The following is a 26,111-nucleotide window of genomic DNA, read 5'->3' on the forward strand; positions in this document are numbered from 1 at the left end:
CGGGCACCAGGGGAGTGGAACCAGGTGGGAACTGGGGGAGAGCCACTGGACGCCTGCTACCTGAAGGCCCTGGAGGGCTTCGTCATGGTGCTCACCGCCGAGGGAGACATGGCTTACCTGTCGGAAAATGTCAGCAAGCACCTGGGCCTCAGTCAGGTGAGCTGCCTGCTCCATGCCTGGCCCTGTGCTGGTGATACTGGGGGTACGGTGGTGACCACACAGCCTTGGCCCTGCCTTTATGGGACTCACAGGACAGAGGGGATACAGTGTGTCACCAGCAGCGGGACAGAATGGTCAGGGCCGAGATGGGAAAGCCTAGGACTGTGGGGACCGGGGTAGAGGGTACCTGACCAAGCCCGGGGAGTGGGAATTGAGGGACTTCTGGAGAAAAGGACAACTGAGTGGAACCTGAAGGACTTAGCCAGTCAGAGGCACGTGAAATGGGACAGTGAAGATCAGGAATGTGCAGGAGGAACCAGAACATGCAGAGGAATTAGAGGTGAGCTCAAACGGAGCACTTTGGGGAAAGATAGAAGTTAATCCTGGCTGGAGCAGAGTACGGTGGAAGAAGCTGAGAGCGAGGAAGTTGAAGAGGTTAGCAGGGGCTGGCTAATGTAGGACCAAGTTAGAAGGGCACTGGGGAGCCATGGAATGGTTTGAAGCAGGGGAGAGGTTGTGCCAGAGAGGTAGAATCAGATTCACACTTTAGAAAGAATGAGGCCCCATGGAGTTAGCATTGGAGGGAGTGAGGCTGGAGAGTGGGGGATCAGCAAGGGGTGGATGCTGATTGCAGGAGCGAGGAGAGGGGCAGGGCAGGGCCCACAGGGATGGGCAGCCGGAAACCGACATTTCGGAACTGGAGCTAGTCTTCATAGTCTTCACAGCAAGAAGACTATGTGGGAACTCCTGCTATTTTTTCTATTTCACATAAAACGAACTCCACAGTTGCCCTCTGTTCCTTTCCCGGCCTCATAATTCCACTCCGGGTATCAATTCCTCTGTTGGTGTGAACTCTTGGACTCAGAGAAGTGAATGTCCCAAGGTCCCAGAGCTAGGAGGTGGCAGAGTCAGGCTTCAAACCCAGCTCCAAGAGGTGCTGTCAGAAGAGAGAGGTGTCATTCTACCACTACCAGATTGGGAGCCATGTGGGTCCCCTTCCATCTGTCCCCGCTCCCAGCACTGGGCTCATTTCCTAGACTGAAACAAGTTTCTTGTCTCTGCCTGCCTGACAGCACGGCCCACCTCAGGGCCTTTGCACTTACTTCTCTCCTCTTTAGAATAGTCTCCCCCAGGGAGCCACAGAACCACCTCACTTGCTTTGTTCAACATTTTTTTTTTTTTTAATGTCAAGGAAATCTCAAGGGGCCACCTTTCTAAAGTAGCCTCCCATCCTTACATCACTTTCCCCAGCCTCGGTTGTCTTCCTTGGTTATCACATTGTTGTTAAATGTTGTTTTGCTTGGCTTGTTCATTGTCTCCCCAGAGTAGCCAGTAAGCTCTTACGTGTGGCCACCAATGTGTCCTTGCCACTTAGAGGGCCCAACAAGTAATGGGTGCTGAATAGATGATGAATGAATGGGGAGCTGGTGCAGCGCCCCAGCCCGGCACTGGGGCAGGGGGATGGAGAGGAGAGGAGAGGTCGGGCCCCTTCAGCGGCCCTCCTCCAACACCGGTTCTGCCCCTTCCCGCAGCTGGAGCTCATTGGACACAGTATTTTTGATTTTATCCATCCCTGCGACCAAGAGGAGCTCCAGGATGCCCTGACCCCCAGGCCAAGTGAGTGCCCTGGAGGCCCCCGTACCCACTTTACAGGAGAGGAAACTGAGGTTTGCCCCACCCCAGCGTAGCCCCTCTTCTTCTGGAACACTGGATTGTGAGAAATGTAGAGGTGAAATGGCCCCTCCTGGGGTCTGAGAGGACACACCCTTCCCAGGGACGATCACTCTTTTGGGGACAGGAATGGGGCGCCTTTAGCAGCCAGGGTGCTGGAGGGCGCTGGGTCCTCTGCAGCTGCGGGTGACCTGCCCGCCGTCCCCTTGCCTCCCCAGGCCTGTCCAAGAAGAAGCCAGAGGCCCCCACGGAGAGGTGCTTCTCCTTGCGCATGAAGAGCACCCTCACCAGCCGCGGGCGCACGCTCAACCTCAAGGCAGCCACCTGGAAGGTGGGCGGGGCCTGCGGCTGCTGGGGCGGGGCCTGCGGCTGCTGGGGCGGGACCTGGACCCGGGAGGTCTCAGGACAGGTGGGAGGCCGAGGTTTCCTCCGGAGCTGGGATTCTGCCGGGCTCCTTCAGGCTGGATCTAGGGGGACTTTAGGGCACTTAGGAAATTGGGTGTTCATGGGGTGGGGAATCTGGGGTCCTTGTCACCTTTCTCCGGTTGGATATCTATGGTCCTGAAGCAGCAGGAGTCCCTCGGCCCCCTGAATTGAAGAGTGTCTGTGGAGCTGGAACCTGGGGTCCTCAGAGTTCTCTGAGATGACTCTCTGGAGTCAGGAATTCTCCCCGCGTTCCTGTGGGGCCTGCAGAGACGGGCCTTCCCGCCCCGTGGGTCGCAGGGCCCAGATGCGTACACACCGCACCCTCTCCGGCCAGGTGCTGCACTGCTCTGGACACATGAGGGTCTACAAGCCCCCCGCACAGACCTCCCGCGCTGGGAGCCCGGACCCGGAGCCCCCGATGCAGTGCCTGGTGCTCATCTGTGAAGCCATCCCCCACCCAGGCAGCCTGGAGCCCCCGCTGGGCCGGGGGGCCTTCCTAAGTCGCCACAGCCTGGACATGAAGTTCACCTACTGCGACGAGAGGTGGGCAGTGCGCCCGCCACTCACCCAGCTCCTCTTCTGCCCAGATTCACTGCCCACTCGCCCCACCCTCTCCTTCTGCTTCCGGTTCCCTCTGAATCAGTCTCTCTTTGAGTGTCTGCCTCTCTGAATCTTCTGTGGGCCTTTTGATCTTTCATGCTGTTTCTCTCTTTGAGTCGTTTTCTTACATGTCCCTCTCTGTCTTTCTGGTACTTTTCTTAAATGAGTCAGTTCATGTAAAGCAGTTAGCACAGTGCGCCCCACAGCAGGATGCACTCTATAAACTCATGATTCATTCTTCTTCTGCCCTTTCTTTTATCTCTCTTTCTTTCTCCCTCTCTCTCCTCTGTCCTTCTTTCCCTTCCTTCCCCCATCTTCCCTCTTTCCCTCACCCTGGAGTCATGCCCATTGACTTTCAAATCAGATTTGCTTGATTTTCCATCCTGGCTGTGTGTCCTTGGCCAAATGTCCTCACCTCTCTGTGCCAGTTTCCTCAACTGCTCTGTGGGAGAATAATGGTGCCTACCCTGTGGAGTTGTTCTGAGCACCCAGAGCATTGCCCAGTGTAGAACATGAGTATCTCATTTTTCATCATTATCATTCTTACTACTTTTTATTCCTTTTCACTTGTTCTCCTTTTTCTTTGTGATTTCTTTCTTCCCTTCTCTTCTTCCTGTTTCACTTCCTTTTCTTTTTCCTTCTTTTGCTTTTCTACTCTCTCCCCTTGTATTAGGTGTTTTGTTTTGCTTTTGATACTGGGGAGGGAACCCAAGGGCACTTTGCCATTGAGCCACTTTCCTGGCCCTTTTTATTTTTTATTTTGAGATGGCTTCCTGCTAAGTTGCTGAGACTGGACTCTAACTTGGCCATCCTCCTGTCTCAGCCTCCCAAGTTCTGGGATTACAGGCATGTGCCACCCTGCCTGGCTTGTGTTAGGTTTTTATTGCTGTTGCCATGAACTCAGTGGCTTAAAACAACACAAATTCCCTGTCCCACTGTTCTGGAGATGGGGAGTTTGAAATGAGTTTTTCAAGGCTAAAATTGAGGGCTGGTTCCTTCTGAGGCCCCTGGGAAGAACCTGTGGCCCCGCCTCTCCAGCTGCTCCAGGCCGCCTGCATTCCTTGGCTCCCCGCCCCATTCAGTCTCCATCATGCATCACCAAACTGCCTGCTTGGGGATAGCCCAGAGTCCTCCCCTTCTCTAGGCCCCGCCTTCATCCTGCCCGGGGCCATGCGGGTACCGAGAATCAGGACGTGGAGACACCACCCCACACACACTCTTTTCCATTTCTTACTTCCTGCCTTCCTCTCTGTTACAACCCCGCCTCTCATCTTGCTGGTTTTGTCCCTGTGTCCCCCGCCCCTTCCTTCTGCCCCTCCCTCTACCCAGCCCTGAACCCTGACCCTCCGCTGCACCCCAGGATTGCAGAGGTCGCTGGTTATCGCCCTGAGGACCTGATTGGCTGTTCTGCCTACGAGTACATCCACGCGCTGGATTCCGACGCGGTCAGCAGGAGCATCCACACCTGTATGTGACCCGCGTCCCCCGCCCCCACCGTGTCCCCGCCTGGAGCCGGCGGCCACTTGGCCACAGCAGCCCCAGCTCCCCACGCCCCGGGGAGCCCTCCCTCCCCACCCCACAGAGCTCCCACCCAGCCCAGAGCCTTCCCTGCGGTGTCCTTTCTGTGGCCCTGACCTTCCTCACCCCCTCCCCAGTGCTGAGCAAGGGCCAGGCAGTCACTGGACAGTATCGCTTCCTGGCCCGGAGCGGTGGCTACCTGTGGACTCAGACCCAGGCCACGGTGGTGTCAGGGGGGCGGGGCCCCCATTCAGAGAGCATCGTCTGCGTCCACTTCCTGATCAGGTGAGCAGGACGTTGGAGTGGCGGGCGTGTGCACAGTCTCGCCCGTGTGCGTGGACAAGCGTGTGTGTGCGTGTGCGTGTGTGTTCACGAGCATGCATGCGTGCTGCACACACAGGTACGTGAGGCACTGTGCACAGATCCATGTATGTGCAAGTGCGTGGCCCTGCGGACACGTCTGTGGTTCTGTGTGCTCACGTGCATGCGTCTTGACCATTTGAACAGAAAGGAACTCTAAGTTAAAATAAGAAATGCGGCAGGATCGTGGAGTCTTTTTAAAAGTTAAAGTTCACGTTTAGAGAAGATTCTCATTTTGATATACGGTTCTGAGATTTTTTGACAGAGGCACTCAATTATATAACCACTACCACAGTCCACCCACATCGACAGTCTCATCACCCCAAAATGCTCTCGGGGTTTGCCCTTTTCCACCCTGTCTCCCTGGCAACCACTGACCTGTCCTACCCTGTCTCCCTGGCCACCACTGACCTGTCCTCTGACCCTAGAGGGTTTTGTGGTTGTTGTTTTGTACCAGGGATTGAACGCGGGGTCATGCAACCAGTGAGCCACATCCCAGCCCTTTTTTATACTTCATTAGAAACAGGGTCTCCCTGAGTTGCTTAGGGCCCTGCCAGTTGCTGAGGCTGGCCTTGAACTCACGATTCTCCTGCCTCAGCCTCCCGAGCTTCAGGGGTTACAGGCATGTGCCACCGTGCCCAGCTGAGCTTTGCCTTTGTCCGAGTGCCACATGCAGGGGATCCGGCTTCCCTAGCGTGTTGTCGGGCTGCTCATCTGCTTATGATAGGGCAGCATCTCGATATCCCCATCGTACATGGAAAACGTCATAAGTCAAAAACGCATGGAGAACAGCTGACCTACCACACTGCCGGGGGCCAGGCAGTTCTTCCTGCTCCCGATCGCAGGGAGCCACAGCCGCTGCCACTGCCCAGCATCCTGCAGGAATGTCGTGCTGTGTCTCCCTAGCCTGGGAGAAGTTCTAAAGTCAGAACTCAAGTACAGTTTGTCCTGGTTGCCTGTCACTTTTGCAACACTGGAAAACTTAAAAAATAATTGAGGACCGTCTGTCTGAAATTCACCTGTGCCACGTGTGTGTCAATGACCCCTTTTCAGGGCTGGCTAGTATTCCGTGGTAGGAACGGACCACAGCTAGTCTGGACTGTCCCCTCTGTGGGAACAGTGATTACAAAAGCAGCTCCTCTAAACAGCCCCTCACGGCATTTTGTCAGATGTGTCTTCGTTTCTCTCGGTCACCATCTGACCGTGCTGGGAGGTCGTGGGGGGGGTGTTCAACCTCTGCAGGAGCTGCCGACCCTCCTCCAGGGCGGCGCTGCCTCTCGCCTTCCCGGCAGCCACGTCTGAGGTTCCCGTCGCTCCCTGCGTGGACAGCGTTCTCCTGTGGCTGCTTTGCTTGGCTTTACTTTCTGTTATGTCTATGGGTGTGCAGGGGTAAGATCCCAGGTTCCCCCACCCCTCACCTTAAGCAGTGTGGAGGACAGCATCGTCCCGAGGGCAGGTGTGGCTCAGTGGCAGAGCACTCACAGACTCTGGACTCCATCCTCAGTTCCACACACAAAACAGCAGAAGCGCAGAATTACAGTTTTTCCTTGAAGGGTATTTTACAGGACACGATGGCTCCTCAGGGGTTTTCCCAGATCTGGGAGGTGTTCTGGAATTCAAACCTGTGTGCATCCCACTTCTCTGTCCTGATCGAGCCCTTCTGCAGCTCCCCGGTATCCTTAAGAGAAAGTTCAAGGCCCTATGGGACTCCTCCCTCTCTCCTCTCACTCGCCAGCCAAACTTCAGGGCCTTTGCACATGCAGTCTCCTCTACCCAGAATGCTCTTCTCTCTGTCCGCCCCCACCCACACACACTTTCTCCTGAGTCATGCCTACTCATCCTTTCCCTTTTATCTCAGTCATCACTTCCTGAGAGACCACACAAGGTCAGGTCACCCCATCTTCTCTCCTGATATTCTGTAAATTTTTTTCCAGTTACTTAATACAATTTGTAATCACCCTCTTGCATGTTCAGTCAGGCATTCCTTGGCAGAGCTTTCCAAAATGGCAAACCGCTTCTTTCCCTTGGTACTTATCACTGTATCTCTCCTATAAAAATGTGGTTTGCACCATATATCATTTTGAATTTTCTGGCAGGTAAAATTAATTTTAATAACACATTTTATCGTGTGTGTGTTTACATACAATACACCCATAAACTATCGTTTTAACATGTAGTCAATATAAAAATTATTGAGAACCTCTAGATCCTTCTGTTATATTCAGAGTTTGGAATCTGGTGTGTGTTTTACACTCCTAGCACGTCTGGAATTGACTGGCCAACTTTCAAGTGCTTTCTTTATAAGAAAGATTTGCAGTGTGTCTTGTAGCTAGATAGATACATTTAGCACACACATAATGTTTTATTTCAATTCCGTCTTTTACCCACTAGCATTTCATCCCCATGAGGGCAGAAATTTTTCTCTTATTTGTTGCTGAATCCCCCAGGTGCCTAGAACGATGCCTGGAACACAGTAGTTGCTCAGTAAAAAATGGTAGGATACGCTTACAGAGCATTCACCACCTGCTTGGTGAATGTACATTTTACTTATATTAACTCACTTAATCCTTATAGAAATTTGGGGAGGCTGGGTGCAGTGGTGCATGCCTGTAATCCCAGCAACTCAGGAGGCTGAGGCAGGAGGATTACAAGTTTGAGGGCAGCCTCAGCCACTTAGCAAGGCCCTGTCTCAACATAAAAATAATTAAAAAGGGCTGGGGATGTGGCTTAGTAGTGGAGTGCACCTGGGTTCAATCCCTAGCACTGGGACAGGCAGGGAACCAACCTGGGAAGGAGATACGGTTGTTATTCCCTCTTTGCAGAAGAGAAGACTGAAGTCCAAAGGGCTCAGTCACATGTTCAAGGTCACATAGCTCAGAAGTGACAGAGCTGGATTTGAGCCCACCTGGGCTGCCAGGTGCAGGGTGTATGTGTGTTTGTGTGTGTGTGTGTGTGTGTGTGTGCGCGCACGCGCGTGCAAGTATGCATCTGCTGTGTTTTTTGGGGGGAGAAGTGTGGCTTTGGTCCAGATCTAATTGGGACATCTCCAGCGCGGGACCGGTTTGGTAAGGGTGGCGGGGGTCGGAGCCGGTGGGGAGACCAGCCCCACTCGCATTCTGCCCGTAGAGTGGATCTCGCTAATGAGATGCAACTGAGGGGTGGTCCCCAGCCCCACTGGCACTGTCCCTAAGCCAGTTAACCCAGTGAGCACCTGGATTGTCTCTGTAGCCAGAGACTGTGGGACGGGAGGCGCCGGGGGACACCAGAAGGATGTATTTATAAACCCGTCCCCTTGAGTATGAAAAATGCCTATGAATAGAAGCTTCCTAAACAAGCACTTATTCATAAAAATACAGCCCCGCGAGTTCTTCATATTTGGTAATGTAATGAAGAAGGTGCTAAAAATACACGTTTCAGGGATACATTGATCAGAGGATGCTGATAAGTAAATACCTGTGAAGGGTCTATTTAGATCAGGCCCCTCACGGGCCCCTCTGCCCTGTGTCCCCGCTGCCCCCTGTGGCCCCTCACCTCTCCGTGTCCCCTCCCCACCTCCTGGCTGCCTTCTCCGCCCATCCAGGCTGTGCCAGATGCCAGCTGCTTTTTCCCTTTCCTTCTACAGAGGGAACTTGAGAAGTGACAAATTTCACTTTCTTTTAAATGCCATTACAGGCTAGTGTCCCTTACCCAAAATGCTTGAGATCAGAAGCCGGTTGTTTTGTTTGGTTTGGTTTGGTTTTTTGGATTTTGGAATATTTGCAGACAGACATAATGAGATGTCTTGGAAATGGGACCGAATCTAAACACAGAATTCATTGTTTCATAGGTACCTAGACCCACAGCCCGAAGGTAATTTTACACAATGTTTTAAATCATTTTGTGCGCGGCACCAAGCTTAACCGTGCAGAACTTTCCACTTGTCAGTCCAGATTTTGGAGTGTTTAGGATTTTGGATTTTCAAATTAGGGATGATTGACCCGTATAATAAAACGTAGTCAGCAAAAACCAAATCCTGATAAGAAACAAATAATCATGGGGAATTTTTTTTTTTTTTTTCTGTGAAAGGCAGCCCAGGGGTGTGGTTTCCTTCTGGACAGGGCATCTCTGAAGGGCAGCCTGGGCTCAGCTGAGACGCTCTCTGATCACCATGCCCCTGTCTGCTTTGTACCCCAGCCGAGTGGAAGAGACGGGTGTGGTGCTGTCCCTAGAGCAGACGGAGCAACACTCTCGCAGACCCCTGCAGGGGAGTGCCCTCTCCCAGAAGGATGCCCCTAATCCTGGGCACAGGCTAGGTATGGACCTGGGAAGAAAGCGTGGACCTTACCATGGCTCTCCCTGCCCTGTGGAACCTGCTTCCTGCCCTCCTCCCGCCTCACTCACCCTCCAGACCACACTGGCTTCCTCAGATCTCTCAGGACATTGCCAGACCCTTTTTTGCCTCAGGGCCTTTGCACATGCAACTTCCCTTCCCAGAATGCTCTTCTCTCTCCCATCCTCCCTTTCCTATGTCTGATGGCTTCAGTTTCTGTCACCCCCACTCTGTGTCCTGCTATGGCTCCCCATTGCTCACCCCTCACTACTCCTTGGCTACCAGTGACCTTGGCCCTTCTGCGTCTGGCTCCCTGCCTCCTCTTCCTTCTCCTGGCCCCTCATCCTGGATCAGCTTCCCTCCCTGTCCATGCTTCTGGGCGCACCTTCTCCAAGCCCTTGGTGGCAGCCCATGCTTCTGGACATGGGTGGGGCTGCTGGTATGCTTCCCTCTTCTCAGTGCTGGCCACCTTGATCCCCAGGGACCGGTCAACCTCCCTGGGGGCCTTGGCCAGTCTGAACCACCAAATGCTATTTTGGGCCTTTGAGCCACGTGCCTAGAGCCCTTCAGGGCCTCGGTCAAGCAACCGAGGTTGACCTCTGGCCCGGCAGGGGTCCTCCAGGCCCCTCCTCTCAGGATGGCAGAGGCTGTCCTGATTGGTGGTTGATGTTGTCAACTGTCCCCTGGGCTTGGCATGGGGAGCTCTGGCCCTCGGTCCTAGATAATCACCCCATGCCTCCCCATCCTGCAGATGCCCCTGGTCCCCGCATCCTGGCCTTCCTGCACCCCCCTTCCCTGAGCGAGGCCACCCTGGCCGCTGACCCCCGCCGTTTCTGCAGCCCTGACCTCCGTCGCCTCCTGGCACCCATCCTGGATGGCGCTTCCGGAGCTGCCACCCCCAGCACGCCGCAGGCCGCCCGGCGCCCCCAAAGTCCTCTTCCGGTAAGCAGCCCCTCCTCGGCCTTTGGCCTGAGCCTTGCTGCTCTCTGGGCCTCGGTTTTTCCATCTGTCATGGGATGAGGCGACGCTGGGCTTCCTTTAAGACCTACACCCCAGATTCTTCACTGGAGGATTCTAGAATCCGGCCCTCAGCCTGGGCTCAGAACCTCTGGCACGTTTGAACTGGCAGGAGTAACAGTCGCAGCTGGGACCAAACATCCAGGCTCTCTGAACTTCAACCTCGAAGAGTCAAGAACATCTAAAACCTTGACTTACAGAGTCCCAGGTTCAAATCCGGAACCTGCTCCTTTCCTGCTGCGTTACCCTGGCTGGGCCAGCTGAGTTCTTGAGGCCTTGCGTTGGTTATTGGGGGTTAAATGAGATTGCTCAGGGAAGCGCTTGACAGGGACTGGGCACCTCACGGGTGCCATCTTTACCAGAGTGCAGACAGCCTGACCTCCATCTCAGTGGGTCTAGATTATCTGCTGAGGACTGTCCTTCCCACCCTCCACCCCAAGAAAGTAGCTTCCCTCCGCTGGAGAAATACAGATGACAGCTCAGGACCATGTTGCTGAGACTCCAGATCCCAAAGCTTGAACCACCAGGGCCTGAACTTCTTGGCCTCTGGCCTTCCTGGCCTTCGCCATCTGCCGGTCCAACACCAGGATCAGAACTCACTTGCATTTGTCATCTGACTCCCTTGGTGTCCCAGCTGTCTCACATTTGACCCCCACTTCTGCCCTGACCCCCCAGGCTGTCCTGCTGTTGAGGCTTCCCCAGCCTTGAGAGCCCCTCACTCTCTGCTCTGTTTCCCCACAGGCTGATCTCCCAGGTGAGCCACCTGTCGGCGTGGAGAATGCACGGGGGCTTTTCACCAGCAGGAGGATCCACGAGGCAGCGGAGACAGGTCTCCACGTAGCTCAGGTGAGGGCGGTGTGGAAGGAGCTGTCCTCACCTCTGTGCTCTGGGGACTGACACGTCTGGATTTAGGGATGAGTGGATGGACAGATGGACCATTGTATTCATTAAGTGGATGATGTAGATGGATGGGTGATGTTTAGGCAGATATGTGGATGCATGGATGGATGGATGGATGGACGGACAGGCAGCCGGATCACTGTATTCATTAGGTGGCTGATGATGAATGGCTGGTGTTTACCCAGGTATTTGGAAGGATAAGAATGTTTGGGTGGATAGTTGTGTAGATGTGGACCATTGGTTCTTTGGGTGATAAGGGACAGATAACGTTTGACTGGCTGCTCGATGGACTAGGTAACTGAGGTGCCTGGGGACATGGTGTACCACCACCTATTGCTACATAGCAAATGACCCAAAACTTATCAACAATTAACATGAATTATGTCTCGTGGTTTCTGAGAATCAGGACCTGGGGAGCAGCTCAGCTGGGTGACTTTTGCTCAGGGTCTCTCGAGAATTGAAGCTCTTGGGCTGTGCGACCTCGGGCGAGAGGATGTGTCCCCAGGTCCATGCATGTAGCGCAGGCTGGCCCGGCTCCTCCCTGGCTTTGGCGGGAGGCCTCAGTTTCCCACTACACGGACTGCATAACTGTCCTCAGAACGTGGCAAGCAATCCAACCAAAAGACGTCAGACAGAAAAAAGGGAGACAGAAAGAGAAGCCAAAACAGAAGGCACAGTCTCTCGTGACCTGTTCTCAGACTGACATGCCATCGCTCCTGCTGGATCATTTTGGTCATGCAGATCACCCTCCAGTACAGCGTGGCAAGCAGCTACGCGGAGCGTGAGCACCGCCCGGGACCCCCAGTGAGTGGGGCCTCACTCGGCCCCTCCCAAGGCCCCGCCCAGCTCTCTTCCCATTGGAGCATCAGGTCGAGGTGTAGGATTACGTCATCCAGACCGATCTGGGTGCAGATGGAGCCCCTGGTGGCCTGTGAACTGAAGACAACTCATCCGTCTCTGCACACCCAACACTCGGAGGTGGGACGGGCACAGAACTGCCGCTGGCACTCCTATTCAAACGGGGAAAGAGGGAGCATTCAGGTGTCACCGGTCCGTGGCAGTTTCGTGGTTCCTCCTGGCAAATCTTGGAAGTCCTTGACGAGGACTGGCGTGCACATCTCCGGGGCTTTCTCTCCACGGCTCTAGGTGCCGCCCTCTGAGCTGCTGGCTCCTCACCGGAGTCACTTCTCCTTACTCATAGAAGGTAACGTGCAGCCAGGCGCAGGGGCGCATCCTGCGATTCCAGCAACCCAGGAGGTTCGGCAGGTTCAAGGCCAGCCTGGGCAACTTAGCGAGACCCAGTCTCAAACTCAAAAATTAAAAGGGCTGGGATGTGGCTCAGCGGTAGAGCACCCCTGGGTTCACTCTCCAGTCAAAAACAAATGTAAAGAGTGACACGTATTCACAGCTCAGCAGCTTTCTCAACCTGCTTCCTCTGTCTGGAATTTGGGTGGTCCAGGAATATCAGCTCTGTTTTACGGAATGAAGTGTTGCCCAATTCAAAAGAATTGAAAATGAAGCCAATTTAGATCTTTAAACAAAAAGAAAAAGGAAGAACTTTGGTGATCCAAAGGTCTCTTTTCCTCTAGTACCAACTCTGTCTCTACTGGGGATTGATCTTGGGGTGCTCTACCACCGAGCAGCTATACCTCCAGCCCCTTTTTATTTTTTATTTTGAGACAGGGTCTCACTGAGTTGCTTGAGGCTGGCCTCCAACTTATGATCCTCCTGCCTCGGCCTCCCAAGTCCCTGGGATCACAGGCATGCACCACCACACCCGGCTCCATCTCTGCCTCTTTCAGTCCCAGCTGACATCTGTCTGCTCCCATGGTTGTCTTTAGAAGACCTTTGTGGGTCTGCATGGGTCTCTTTGGAGTTCTCTACAGTAGTCAAAAGCAAACCCACAAGTCATTTCAAAATAAGCCCTTCTCTCCCTTGGCCCTGCTGAGAGGGCTAAGTGACAGAGTCCTGAGGTTCAATAATGGGTCTGCTGGGTGAGTCCTTGAGCTCTTTAGAGTGCTCTTGTCTTACTGAAGGGTGGTCACGCATCCCCTCTGGTCTTTCCATGGTCTTACCAGAGAACTCCAGTCACACCCTGAGCTGCTTCTTCAGCCCCTGCTTTTCTGGGCCTGTTTCCTGGTGCCTTTTTTTCTGGGCCCTTATAGGCTCAGAAACCACTTCTTTTTTTTTTTTTCTTTTTCTTCTTTTTTCTTTTTTGGTACCAGGAATTGAACTCAGGGGCACCTAACCACTGAGTCACATCCCCAGCCCTTTTTTTATTTTATTTTGAGACAGGATCTCACTGAGTTGCTTAAGCCCTCGCTAAGTTGCTGAGGCTGGCCTTGAACTCACGATCCTCCTGCCTCAGCCTCCCAAGCTGCTGGGATTGCAAGCATGTGCAAACTGCGCCCAGCTCTACCCGTGACTTCTGACAGCAGTTGAAAGTTTGGGGGTCCCCAGGGCCACTCTCACTTCAGACCAGCAGGCTTTCCATTCAGAGATTCCCCTGGCCTCCCTCAGGTTCCCCTTGACAATCACACATCACTCCGTGACCGGGAGACTGAGGAATGCAGCCTTAGGTGAGTCATCTGTGTGGTGCAGCCAGCTACACGCCTAAACTCCACAGCCTACGTGGTACCCGTGGCCCCGGGCTCCTTGGGCCATGCCCAGCAGCATGAGATTGAATCAAACCCAAGAGGATCAAAAAATCCTGCCAACCCTAGTATACGTGAGGCGCTGCTGACGTAACACGCTATCTTACGGCAGGCTTTCTTTATGTGCTTATCTATCTATCTACTTACCTATTTATGTAGGGAATGGGGTTTTGATTTGTTGCCAGGCTGGCCTCAGATCCCTGGGCTCGCGTAGTCATCCTGCTTCAGCCTCCCAGGTAGCTGGGCCTCCAGGTGAGTACCACCACACCTGGCTCGGCCCGCCTCTCTCCTACAGAGCAGGAACGTGCTCTAAAGCGACAGTAAAAGGTATAGTGGACTCAGTAGGTGAGCCAGCAGAAGAGGCGTCTGTCATCGCCCTCAGGTATCCCGTCCTGGACACGAGGGTTTGTGCTCAACTTTCATGTGACGAGGAGCAGGGTGGGTTGTTTCCACCAGCGTCACCACAGACATGGCCACTGGCAACACCCTGACATTAGGACAGCTAGTGTCCCTAGGCGGGAGGAACTTCTCAGCCGCATTATGACCTTATGGAGTCACATCACCTATGCAGACAAACTATCGTTGACCAAAGCATCATTGTATCGCACACACCTGTGCTAACAGCTGTAGGGGTTTTGCTTGTTTATTTTGTTTTGTCTTTTGGGGTTTTGGGTTTTGGGAGATTTGGGGTACTAGGGATTGAACCCAGGGGCATTTGCCCACTGAGCCACATCCTCAGCCCTTTTTAGAGATGGGATCTCACCAAGTTGCTTAGGGCCTTGCTAAATGGCTGAGGCTGGTCTTGAACTTGGAATCCTCCTGCCTCAGCCTCCTGAGTCGCCTGGCAACAACTGGCAACGACTGTAGTTTTATGATAGCAAAAGAATACAAATCAGAACCAAAGGAAGTGTTGCTGGAGGTGGAATCCAGGACTGGAGGGGTCCCTACTGGGAAGTTTTCTTGTCCTTAGGGACACATGACCCTCCTGGTAAGGTGCACGCGGAGTCTTGCTGACCCAGAAAGCTCACCCACTGAGGTCTCATTAACTGGGCACGATTGACTGAGTGATCACCCACATCATTCAGTTCAATTCCAGTGCCACCCCCGCCTCCCCTGGAGGTCAGGCTGGTTCCGCGTGGCCCCAAGCCCCAACTTGAATGACATGTTGGTCTTTCTACCAGGGCCAGCACCCTGTCTATCATGGCCATCTCAGCAGCACAGACTCTCCTGAGTCAATTGTTTGTATAAACCATCAGGTGCTCCAAGATGAAGAGCAGGCACGGCCACCACGTGGGGATCCAAGTGTACCTCCCAGGCAAGACCTCACTTCAGAGAAAGTCAGTTTTCTTTCTTTTAATTTTTTTTATGCAGTGCTGGGGAATGGAACCCAGGGTCCCACACAGGCTAGGCAAGCGCCCCAACACTGAGCCGCACACACAGCCTGAGAGTTAACGCTTCAGCACACAGAGATTGAGAATGTTCCAATTCATATTTGAAAATCCCTGTCCCTTCACGTTTGCCCTCTCCTCCTCAAGCTTCTCCGTCTCCTCTTGCCTTTTCTGGAGCCATGGGAAGGCCTCAGGTGCCCCAGCACTCTGCTGCTGACCTCCTGGGCCTACCCCCCAGCTCACCAGTTACATTTTCTACTTTCCACGAAACTGCAGGCAACAGTGTTGCTCAACTCTGGGCCGCTGGGCAAGAAAGAAACCCTCTCTTCCTCCGCGTCCTGTACCTTGCTCCTCTCTCCCTCCGCAGCCCACGCGTGCAGCCACCAGGGTTCAGATTGTGATGGATCCTGTTTTCAAAGCTGTGTTAGCTTTTTGTCACCGTGACCAAAATATCTGACAAGAACAACTCAGAGGAGGAAAGATTTATTTTGACTCACAGTGTAAAGGTCTTAGTCCATGGTCAGCTGACTCTTTGCAGAGACATCATGGTGGAAGGACATGGGGGAGGAGAGCAGCTCAGCCCGTGGCAGCTGCGGGGCAGGGAGGGATCTGGGCCATGGAGACGTCCAGGCGTGCCCCAGTGACCCACGTCCTTCAGCGAGGTCTCTCCTCCTCATAGTCCATCCAGCTGTTATGAACTAATCTACTGATGACCCGTTATCAGTGGGTAACGCACTGGTGAGATCAGAGCCCTTACAACCCAGTCACCTCTGACTTGCCACCTCAGGCACTGTGCTGTCAGCACGTGAACTTTTGGGGGGACATTCCAGGTCTGAAAGTGCTTAACAAACGCAGTTTCGGACTTCTCTGACTCACGGTCCTTCTGACCCCTGCCCGGTTCCCAGGCCCCTCCTGTGTTGTAGATTCTTGTTCATGGCGGCACCCCACTCTCAATATCAAAATCTGTGTCTACTTCTGGGTCATCAATGACCCCACCCTTGGCGGTTAAACACCATTCGCATTTGTAGCTCCACCTAACTCTTGAGGGTCCGGGATCTGTGAGCACTGCGCTGGTTTGCTCAGGGTCTCTCGTGAGGCTGCGATCAACAGAGAGCTTGTCCGGGACTAGAGGATTCACCCACTGGGCTGTTGGCCAGAGGTCTTAGTTCATTGCCTTGCAGGGCAGGGGTCTCTCCCTAGAGCTGGTCATGAAGTGATGAGAGAGAGAGAGAGAGATGGCAGCCACCATGCCTGTTATAACCAGTGTGGCAGTCACAGGTCACCTGTTGTCACCTGGTCAGCCCAGTCACTGTGCTAGGGGACTAGCTAGGGTGTGGATCCCAAGAGAGGAGCTTGGAGGGCCGTCTGTGCCTGACCACCAGATAGTCCCCGTACCCACTGTGCAGATGGGGACACCGAATCTCAGGTGCCTGGCCTGGGCCGTACAACTCGGAGGTGGCGGAGCTGAGACTCCATCCCAGGCCCACTCGGGTCCCAGGCTCACACTGCTAACGCCCTCCCGCCCCCGCAGGACGCCGAGGCTCTGGACTTGGAGATGCTGGCCCCCTACATCTCCATGGATGACGATTTCCAGCTCAACGCCAGCGAGCAGCCACCCAGGGCCTACCACAGACCTCCGGGGGGCGCGCGACGGCCCCGCGCTCGGAGCTTCCACGGCCTGTCGCCCCCGACCCCTGAGTCCGCCCTGCTGCCCCGCTGGGGGAGTGACCCCCGTCTGAACTGCTCCAGCCCCTCCAGGGGGGACCCCTCGTCATCCTGCCCCGCCCGGAAGAGGTGAGCCGTAGTGAAGGGGGAGCCAGCAAGGGTAGAGAGAGGGTCTCCGCCCGCCTGCCTCGCCCCCACTTCAGACTGTCCCATGCCAGTCACCCCCCACACGCTCCCGCCAGCCCCTCACTGTCCTCAGCAAAAGCTAGGTCTATTCGAGACTCTCTGCTTTTACCTGGGCTGCCTTCTGGAGCACCCTCCATGACTCTCATTGCTAACCCCAGTCCCACCTCAGCGGGGTTTGCTCCTTTGCATCATATCTCTGACTCAGCGACAGTTTTCTCATGGTAACACATGGGACACACCTGTAATCCCAGACATTCAGGAGGCTGGGGCAGGAGGACTGCAAGTTAGAGGCCAGCCTCAGCAACTAAGCAAGACCCTGTCTCACAATATAAATAAAAAGGTCTGGGCATGGTGGCCCACCCCTGCCACCCCAGGGATTCAGGAGACTTAGGCAGGAGGATTGCAAGTTCAAGGCCAGCCTCAGCAGATTATCAAGGCCCTAAGCAACTTAGTGAGACCAGTGAGACCCTGTCTCACAGGAGCTGGGGACATAGCTCAGTGGTAAAGCGCCAATGGGCTCGATCTGCAGTGGGCGGGGGAGGCATTGTGGCAGTATCCAACGAAGTGTCTAGAGCTTAGTTTCCTAACATCCTTGAGAACCTGAGATGTACTTGTATGTGTGGTGCTGGGGGTGGAGCCCAGGGCCTCACCCGCGACAGGCAGGTGCTCTACCGCAGAGCTTCCTCCCCGACCCCAGAGCCTGCAGAAGGCTGTAGAATCTTTCCTAAGGAAATTCACACCCACACAGAATTTTGCAGATGATCTGGGGGCCACGTCCCCTGCCACCAACCTTAGATCACTATCCTCTGCTGTCCAAACGGCAGCCATGGCCTGTTTAGTCTCCAGAGAGGTCTCTTCTCTATCCTTGTGAGACGTCTATGGATTCATCTCCATATTGCCCAGGGCTCCCAGCTTGGGGATGGTTATACAGTAGGTGCCTAATAAAGACATACTAAATGAAGGAAAGAGGGAATTGCTAAGCATAGTGGGCAGGTGGACAGATGGACGAGTGGGTGGGTGGTGAGTTGGGTGGTGATGGCTAGGAGTTGGCCAGGTGGGCAGTCGCTGGGTCGCTGGGTCGGGGTGGGTGGGCGGAGGTCCTGGGGCAGCGTAGGGGTGCTCGCCCTGCCTGCACGGGTGCGGCCCCTGCCCGGGCCTGCTGTGTTCTGAGCACTGCCTGTTGTTCCCCAGGTCCCTGGCCCAGAGCCCAGAGGACGAGGGGGTGGAGTTGCTGGGAGTGAGACCCCCCAAACGGGCGCCCAGCCTAGAGCCCGAAGGCTTCCTGCTGCCTCCCCTCAGCCTGGTATGTTTGGGGACTGGTGGGATTCTCGCCCCCTGGGGACCTACAGCTGGGAAAACCAGACAGGGCCGGCTGCAGGTCATGCCGAGGATCCACAGTCCCGCTGAACCAGCCTTGACCTTGTAGTCTGCTCCTGGGTAGGAGAAGGCGCTGCAGATCCATGATGCCTGCCAAGAAGAAACCTTTCGCAGGGCGAGGGGAGCGGTGCAGGCGGCCAGCGCCAGCACGGGACCCTCCCAAGACGGGAACGGGCCCCAGGCTTGGATTCCTGGTGAGGGGCCGAGAGTCTACCTGTATAGCCAGGCCGGCTCCAAGTCCCGGTCTGCCACCTAGTTCTCGAGAACTTGGGCAGGTGATGTTACCACCCTGACCCTCAGTTTCCTCCTTTGGAAAATGGGACTGGTGACGTTTCGCAGGACTGCAATGAGGATTCAATGGCATCAGGCCCACAGATGACGGAGGGCCATCCCTGACGTGCGCACAACCGCACTGAACCATAGCAGCCTCCCCTCCAGTCCCCTTGCCTCCAGCCTCGCCCCCGCTGTCCACACTGCACAACAGCATACAGTGTCCTTTCTAAAAGCCAGCCTGGACTGTGTCCCTTCTCCAAGGCCTCCTTCCGGGACCTTCCTTGGTTTCCTCGTGCCTGGAGAAGAGCTCTCTTGGCCCTGATCTGTGAGGGGTGTGGTGATAGTATGGAGTGCTTAGGTCTATTGAGTACCTACTGTGCACCATATGCCGACTGCGCGAGGTGCCTTGCGTGGTTAACCTGGTGATCCCATGTCTGCTCTTGAAGCGTCCTTGTCATGATGCACATTTATACACACGAGGTCAAGCGACTTTCCTCAGAATCTGGGCAGGAGGGAAACTACCTCAGATGGGATGTTGAGGAGAATTGATTCACAGGTTGTTGACGGGGGGCCAGCATGCAGGGGGACCCAGCTGGTGCAGCACTGTCCCTGGCCAGGAGGTGACAGGGCTGATCCCTGGGTCCCAGAGAGAGCAGGGTCCCCTGGGGAGAGCTGGAACCTTCCATGGAAGGACGCAGCCAACCACAGCAACCCAGCAGGGAAGCCACTAGAGGAACGCGTCCCCTCTCCTGCCCCCCGGCTGGCGTCTCCCATCAGCTGAGCCCAGTGAGAACCACAGCAAGGTGACGCCCGGGGCACAGAGGAAGGGGAAGAAGGGAGGAGGCGGCGGCTCTGGAGGAACACAGAGGACGTCTGGGACGGTGACTTGCCCACAGTCACACAGCTGACAGGTGGCCCTGGACCCCAGCAGTGCCCTTGACTGACCACTGTGCCCTCCTGCCCCCTTGGATGTGTACAATGGTGGGCGGAGATGGTGGTGATGATGGCCACTTCTCCCTCCCTCAGAGTTTCCTTCTGACGGGAGGAGCAGCCCCCAGGAGCCAGCAGGACCCCGCCACCCGCCTCCTGGACTTGAACGTGCCCTTGGGTGAGTTGTGGCCTGAGCACCAGAGCCCGGGTCCCCCTCCTGCTGGGAGGAGCCGCCTCTTGGGTGGTGGGGACTGTCAGGGACGGGAGGCGGCCTCCGTGGAAGCAGGCAGCCCTTTCCTCTTCTCCTGGGCCCCTCGGTGGGGGAGAGAGACCCCGAGGGGCCGGGGGCTTGCCAAGGCTGCCCTTGAAGGAGGAGCAGCCCCGTCGAGGTTGGGCCCCTGGCTCTCCCCAGCCTGTGGCGTGGGGGTCGACTCTGCTTCCAGGAAGCTTCGGTCTCCCCGACTGTCGGTTGGGGACCGGTTGCCATAGTTCTTACCTGAGGGAGGTGATTCGAGGACGCAGGGAGGTGCGCACCAGCAGAGCATCACACAAGACCCGCTCAAGAAACCTCCCCCCTCGTGGCCGCGGTGGCAATGCTGACCCCGCAGACTCTCCACAGAGTGAGACGCTTGGTGGTGGTGTTATCACCGTCTCCCAGTGAACTATCAAAAGCTGGGCTCCCCCCAACATCTCCAGGCTTCATCCTGGGGGTCTTTCCAAAGCCTGAATCTGACCCTGGCCCTCCACTGCTCAAAGCCCTTCTGTGGCTCCCTAGTGCTTTTCAGAAAAAGATTAAGCTTCTCACTTTGGGTTCGAGTCCCGTCAGGGCCTGGTTGCTACCTCATCTCAGACCGCACCCTGCTGCATGTCCCATGTCTGCCACAGTCACCGTCATTTGATTGACTCCTTTCTCCCCTTTTTTTTTGAACCCAGAGATGCTTTAACCACTGAACCACATCCTCAACCCTTTTTTTTTTATTTTTTATTTTGAGACAGGGTCTTGCTAAGCCTCTCAGACTGGCCTCAAACTTGTGCTCCTCCTGCCTCAGCCTCCCAGGTCCCTGGGATTACAGGCGTGCCACCACCACACCTGGCTTAATCGACTCTTCCTCACACCTACAGTATGTGCCAGGCACTGTCCCAGGTGCTGGAGAAACACTGGGGAAGCACGTGGACATCCCAGCCTTCACGGCGCTGATGTTCTAGTGAGAGAGAAAGACCGTAACAAAGAAATAAATGCAATAAAAAGTGGAGCAGAGCCCGGCACAGTGCTGCACATCTGTGATCCCAGCTAACTCAGGAGGCTGGGGGAGGAGGATGGCAAGTTTGAGGCCAGCCTGGGCAACTGAGTGAGAACCTGTCTCAAAATAAAAGTTTAAAAGTGTAAAAGATAAAAACTGGGGGAAATAATGCATGTAGGAGAGAAAGAGCTCTGGGCGGGCTGGGGCTTCAGGTCAGAGCCGGCCTCATGGAGAAGGTGATAGTGGAGCAGAGACCTGCAGGAGTGACCCTGAAGATTTCTGAGGGAAGAATGTCCCAGGAAGGGGGACCAAGAAGTGGTAAAGGTTTTCATGGGAGTGTCCCTCTCTTATTTGGGGAAAAGCAAGACCTATGTGACTGAGGCGGAGAGATAGGGGAGGGTGGATCACATGGGACCTCTGGAGGGCGCTGCAATGACTTTTAAGTTCTCTTCCTTGAGAGGCTGCCTCCGGGCCTTTGCACATCCTGACTCTTCTGCCAGGAATGCTTTTCCCAGAATTCTTTGCCTAGTTACCACATCCCGTAGATCTCAGATCAAATGTCGCTCCTTCCCCAAAGCCCTGAGTGGCCTCAGGAGCTCAGGTCATACAGGCCCCTTGTGACACTGGCATGAGTGTCCTTGTTTGACCACAGGCCGACTCCTCCCTGGGTCTGCACCCCTCGAGGGCAGGGCCAGGGCTGTCGTGGTCACTGCTGTGCTGCCTGTGTACATGGCCGGGCGGGGACTGCGGGCTCACTCTGGGCCTCGCTTTGTGCTAAGTCCTGGGTGCACAGCTCTGCTGCTCCATCAGGCACGCTCCTGGCACCAGCAGGTGCTCAGTCAGTGTGTCTCGGATGAGCCACTTCCAGTGCTCCGGTGGTGTTCACCGGTCCCCTTCCCACGTAACAACCAGCACCAGCTGTCCTTCAGAGGACTTCCCGTGAATTCACTCGATGACTCCCCCAGAGGCCCCTGGAGGGGGGTACTACTATTAGCCCCTTTTACAGATAAGGGGACTGAGGCCCAGAGAGGTGAAGTCACCTGCCCCAGGTCACCCAGCAAGTAAATGGCAACACCTGGAATCACAGGAGGACGAGATCAGGGGTCTTTTGTCTGTTCAGTCCCGTGGTGCTGAGGGTCAAAGCCGGGCTCTCCGCCACTGAGCCCCGCCCCCAGCGCAGAGCTACTTCTGAACCCCGGGAGGGGAAGGCAGGTCGGCTGACTCTCTGTCTCCCCACAGGCCTGGGCCCCTCGCTGCTCTCTCTCTACCCAGACGAGGACCCCGTGCAGCCCAGGAGTCACTTCCAGGCGGCCGCAGGCTTGGCCCAGGCCCGCTGAGCCAGCCCTGCCTGTCTCCCTTCTCCGGCCTCAGAAAGGACCTCAGCCACACTCCACGCCTGCAGCCAACGCACAGGATGGGGGCCTCTGTCCTCGGAGGCCCCGCCGGCCTCGGGCCTACCTCAGCCCCCACCCCTTTGCCGGCACCCAGTCTGGGGGCTCAGGGTGGGCTCAGCTCAGTGACCTCTGGAGGGGTCTCCGCCCCTCCTCCGCCTCTCAGGACTTCCTCTGGGGTTCTGGCTACCTGGTTCCCTCACTTCCCGTCTCCAGGACTCATGGCTTTATTCTGAGGAATCGGTGGGAGGGCTGGGGTCAGACCTGTGCTTCTGGGCTCCGGGGAGTGAGGGTGACCACAGTCGCATCTCTTTCTGTCCTTCTTTTATTATTATTTTTATTTTTGTTGTTTTCGTGATTTGGTTTTTAATCACTATGAATAGCCCGGGATCCATAGAATGTGGGACCCTGATGGTCCCCGCTCCTCGGGCGGCAGTGGGGTGGGAAGTTCTGGGCAGACCCCAGGACCTCCACCTCCCGAGCTGCCCCCCAGCTCTGCCGGCACCGGGATGTCCGTTGCCGCAGCCTGGCCGGCGCAGCGATTCCATCTGTGGTCTTCCTATTTCAGGGGGAGCCTGGAACTTCCTCTGCTTCCAGACGGGTTCACCTCCTCCAGCCTCCCCTGGCACTGGACCACGGCCTGTGGCCTCCTCTGAGCCTGGGCACCCGACCTCCAGCATGCTCTGCGGGGGACCCCACACCCTCCAGACCCCTCTGAGTCCAGATCTCACGCCTTTGGCTCTTTCTCATACTCCAGCTCGCAACTTCCTGATTCTGCCTGGTTTTAAGCCTCCCAGTCTCCAAAGATCCGTTCTGGGTCACATGACCGCTGACTCCCCCGCTCCGGAGCCTATGAGCACCTCTGGGACTCTGGTTCTGGAACTCGTTTTGTAACTTCCTCTGTTTTGGTTTTTTGGTGGTTTGGTTTTGGGTCCTGGGGATTGAACCCAGGAGCGCTTAACCACTGAGCCACATCCCCAGCCCTTTTAGTATTTTAGTTAGAGACAGGACCTCGCTAAGTTGCTGAGGCTGGTTTTGAACTTGTGATCCTCCTGTCTCAGCCTCCCGAGCTGCTGGGAGCCACCACACCTGGGCTTCCTCTGGTTGTGGACCCCAGGATTTCCAGATTCCTTGGTTCATATTTTTCTGACCTGAAATACGTCTGTTTCCAAATCTTGACCTCCCAAGTTCTAAGTCATCTGAGCTGCAGATATCATGGGGCCCAGCTCATTTCTTCAACTCTACACTCAAGACTTACTCTCCCCTTTAAGAGGAGTGCAGTGAGTTTATGTCTTGATCTGGTACCAGCTGTCCCAGAGCCAGGTACCAGGTGCCAGCTTTCTCAGGTTCCAGACCTCATGACCTCCACCACTCACTAGTTCTAGACTCTACAACCTCTTGACCTTGCAGCCTTCAGGGTTCTAATGGTCGGTGACCTCTGGTTCTGCAAGTGTCTTCTGACTCTAGACGGCAGCCCCTACCTGCCCTTGGTTCTAGACTCCGTATTTTCCAGCTCCCCCTCTAGATCAGATGACTCCACCTTGCCATGTGGGTCTAGAACTCGCCTTCACACATCTGGTTGGAGGCCTGTGCCTCACACATTTCTCTGGTTCTGGCCCTTATAATCCCAAATCCTCCTGATTCTGGATCTCATGATTCTAAAATCCCTGTGGTTCTAGAACCAGGTCTTTGGCCATTTTCTAGTTCTGTCATTACTCTATAAATCCTTCTGGTTCTAGGCGTCACAGCTTCCATCTGCCTTTGACTTCAGACCCAAATTCCTCAGTTACTAGGACTCAGCCTCCCAGTGCTTCTGATTCTAGAATCTAGCCTCGCCCTGTAGATTGCTCTGGTCTCAAATCTTACAACCCCTGACTCCAACCTCCTAACTGCCCTGCCCCGCTCCCCCAACTTGCACCAGCTCCCACCCTTGGTCTCCAGGCTTCCCAGGCCAGCTCTCTGCCCTCCAGGCCCTCGGCTCGTGAACTTCACGCTCAGGCCTCTGACGTCTCACCTCCCTGATCTCCCTGTCCTAGAAGCCCTTTCCCTCCCCACCCAACCCTCCGGATACGCACTTACCTTGACTCTACCCCAGGCGCCTGGGGGCTCATGTCCAGCCGCATAGGCCCACGCACAGCATTTCAGGGGAGAGGGGAGAGGGGCCAGCTCTCTGCCACCAGCTGGGTGTCCTCCTGCCCCTTCAGCTCCCTTCTCAGTGGTGCTACTCTTGATCTCAATGGTGCTACTTTTCAGTCAGGGGGTGGCCTGTCCAGACTGGTGCTATGAGGGGAAAGGATCGGACAGGTCTGACCCCTCCCCTCTCAGGGGGTGACATGAGCCCTCGAGGAGGGAGCTGTGTCGGGCGAGGGAAGGAAGAGACTCTGGAACCCACTAATGTCCCTGCCGTCACATAAAGACCTCGCCTCGGTGGGCACCAGAGCTCCGTGCACTGCGTCATCTGTGGGGTGACTTCGGGGGGACCCTGTGTGTTGTGTGTGAGGGAGCCTGCGCTCCTATGTGGTCTGAATGTGGGTGTCTGGTGATGTTGTCCTCCTGTATGCACGTGTGAATCTTGATGACACACATCTGTGAACCTGGGATGGGGGGCGTCATTCCTCCTACGTGCGTATGAGTCTCGGGGAAATGATTCGCCGTGTGTGTGTGTGTGTGTGTGTGTGTGTGTGTGTGTGTATGAGATGCTGTGTGCTTGCATGGGGCTGCTGGACATCAGTTCCAGGAACTGATGCGTGTCTGTGACATGACGTTCTCGAGGAAGCGTGTGTGTGCTTGAGACTGTGAGTCTGCAGATCCGTGTGTGGGAAGATGTGTCTGTTCTGTCGCGTCTCTGAGCTGTCACCCTCATACCACGCTCCTGTGTTCCACGTAGGACTCCTTTCAAGGGAAGGAAACCCCGTTCAAGCCTGTACTTGCCGCCACCCCCCTGCCTCAAATGCCTTCCTCCCCTCAACTTCAGATCTTGCTTAAGATGCCCTCTCCTCCAGGAAGCCTTCCCTGCTGTTCCAGCTGGACAAGGTTCTCCTAAATCCCCTGACACCCCCCCCATTGTGACACAACACACCGTCCCTTGCAATGGAATGAATAGGAAAAGTATTTAGTCTGTTCAGTCCCTCAGCCAAATACAGTGCTCATATGATCTCATCAAACCTCCTCTAATCCTATGTGATGGGCACAATCAAACAGATTCAGAGAGGGTGATCACTTGGCCAAGGTCACACCGCCTCAGCTGTGTGAATCCATTCTAAACTGGCTTCAAATTCATTAGGGCAAAGCACCCCCCAAAAAAGACAGAAAAGAAAAATTCACGAACACTCAAGAAATTAAGAGCAGGGGAATTAAATGAGGCAGATCCAAATCCTGCCTGTCACTTCTCAGTGTGCCCTTGCCTATGTAGGTTGATCCCTGCAAACCAGTGTCCTCATGTGTAAAATGAAGATGATGTTAGCAGCTACCTTCTAGGGTGTGGCTGGCTGTGGTGGGAGAGGTGGGCCAAACTGATGGGATAAGAGGTTTGGGGATGGGACAGATTATGCTTCCAAGTGGGGAGCCAGAGCAGAGCTCTGAAGGACTTAACTGCTCCAGTTTGCCTGCGTGGAGGCCCTAGGTTTGGAAAAGCTGAACAGAAGATAAAGTGTATAGGGGTTAAAGGGGGCGGGACCTGGAGATGTTGCCTGAGGCTGGGCTGTTCGGGGTCTCTTGGCTGCTGGGGAAGAGTTTGGGTCTTCTCCTAAGGCCCACTGGGAAGCGATGGAAGGCTGAGGGGTATCTTCCAGTCTTACAGCGATTTAGAAAGATCCCTGTAGCTGCCATTTGGAGGGTAACCTGGAGGCTGCGTGCCAGCGGCAGAAGAGGCTGAATGAAGCTGCAATCGAGGCAAGAGAATGCAAAACCAGCAAGACAACCAAGATTCAGCAGGATCAGGGAGCTAAATACAAAGAAGGGAACGAAAACGATGCGACAAAATCGAGGCTCCTTCAGGACCCGCGGATCCGCGTGTCCTCAGTTAACAATTTAGAAACCCTAAGCCG

General features: G+C 55.1%; 1 protein-coding gene across 4 annotated transcripts in view; it reads left to right on the forward strand.

Moving 5' to 3' along the window:
* The window catches only part of Hif3a (hypoxia inducible factor 3 subunit alpha), a 30,630-nt gene extending 6,135 nt beyond the window's left edge, over positions 1-24,495 (forward strand). For 3 of the 4 annotated variants that reach the window (XM_047529391.1, XM_047529394.1, XM_047529393.1), the window contains exons 3-15: positions 11-156; positions 1,692-1,776; positions 2,049-2,161; positions 2,591-2,799; positions 4,217-4,323; positions 4,512-4,659; positions 8,908-9,026; positions 9,795-9,985; positions 10,802-10,906; positions 16,534-16,796; positions 18,045-18,156; positions 19,530-19,611; positions 21,914-24,495. In XM_047529391.1, coding sequence (XP_047385347.1) covers positions 11-156; positions 1,692-1,776; positions 2,049-2,161; positions 2,591-2,799; positions 4,217-4,323; positions 4,512-4,659; positions 8,908-9,026; positions 9,795-9,985; positions 10,802-10,906; positions 16,534-16,796; positions 18,045-18,156; positions 19,530-19,611; positions 21,914-22,011 — 1,778 coding nt within the window. In that variant the 3' untranslated portion in view covers positions 22,012-24,495. Of the gene's footprint in view, positions 1-10; positions 157-1,691; positions 1,777-2,048; positions 2,162-2,590; positions 2,800-4,185; positions 4,324-4,511; positions 4,660-8,907; positions 9,027-9,794; positions 9,986-10,801; positions 10,907-16,533; positions 16,797-18,044; positions 18,157-19,529; positions 19,612-21,913 lie in introns of all 4 variants that reach the window. The other variant, XM_047529395.1, reaches the window with a different exon arrangement.
* Positions 24,496-26,111: the final 1,616 nt, after the last annotated feature.

Source organism: Sciurus carolinensis, chromosome 16 (assembly GCF_902686445.1).
Source record: "Sciurus carolinensis chromosome 16, mSciCar1.2, whole genome shotgun sequence".
Classification (NCBI taxonomy): domain Eukaryota; kingdom Metazoa; phylum Chordata; class Mammalia; order Rodentia; family Sciuridae; genus Sciurus; species Sciurus carolinensis.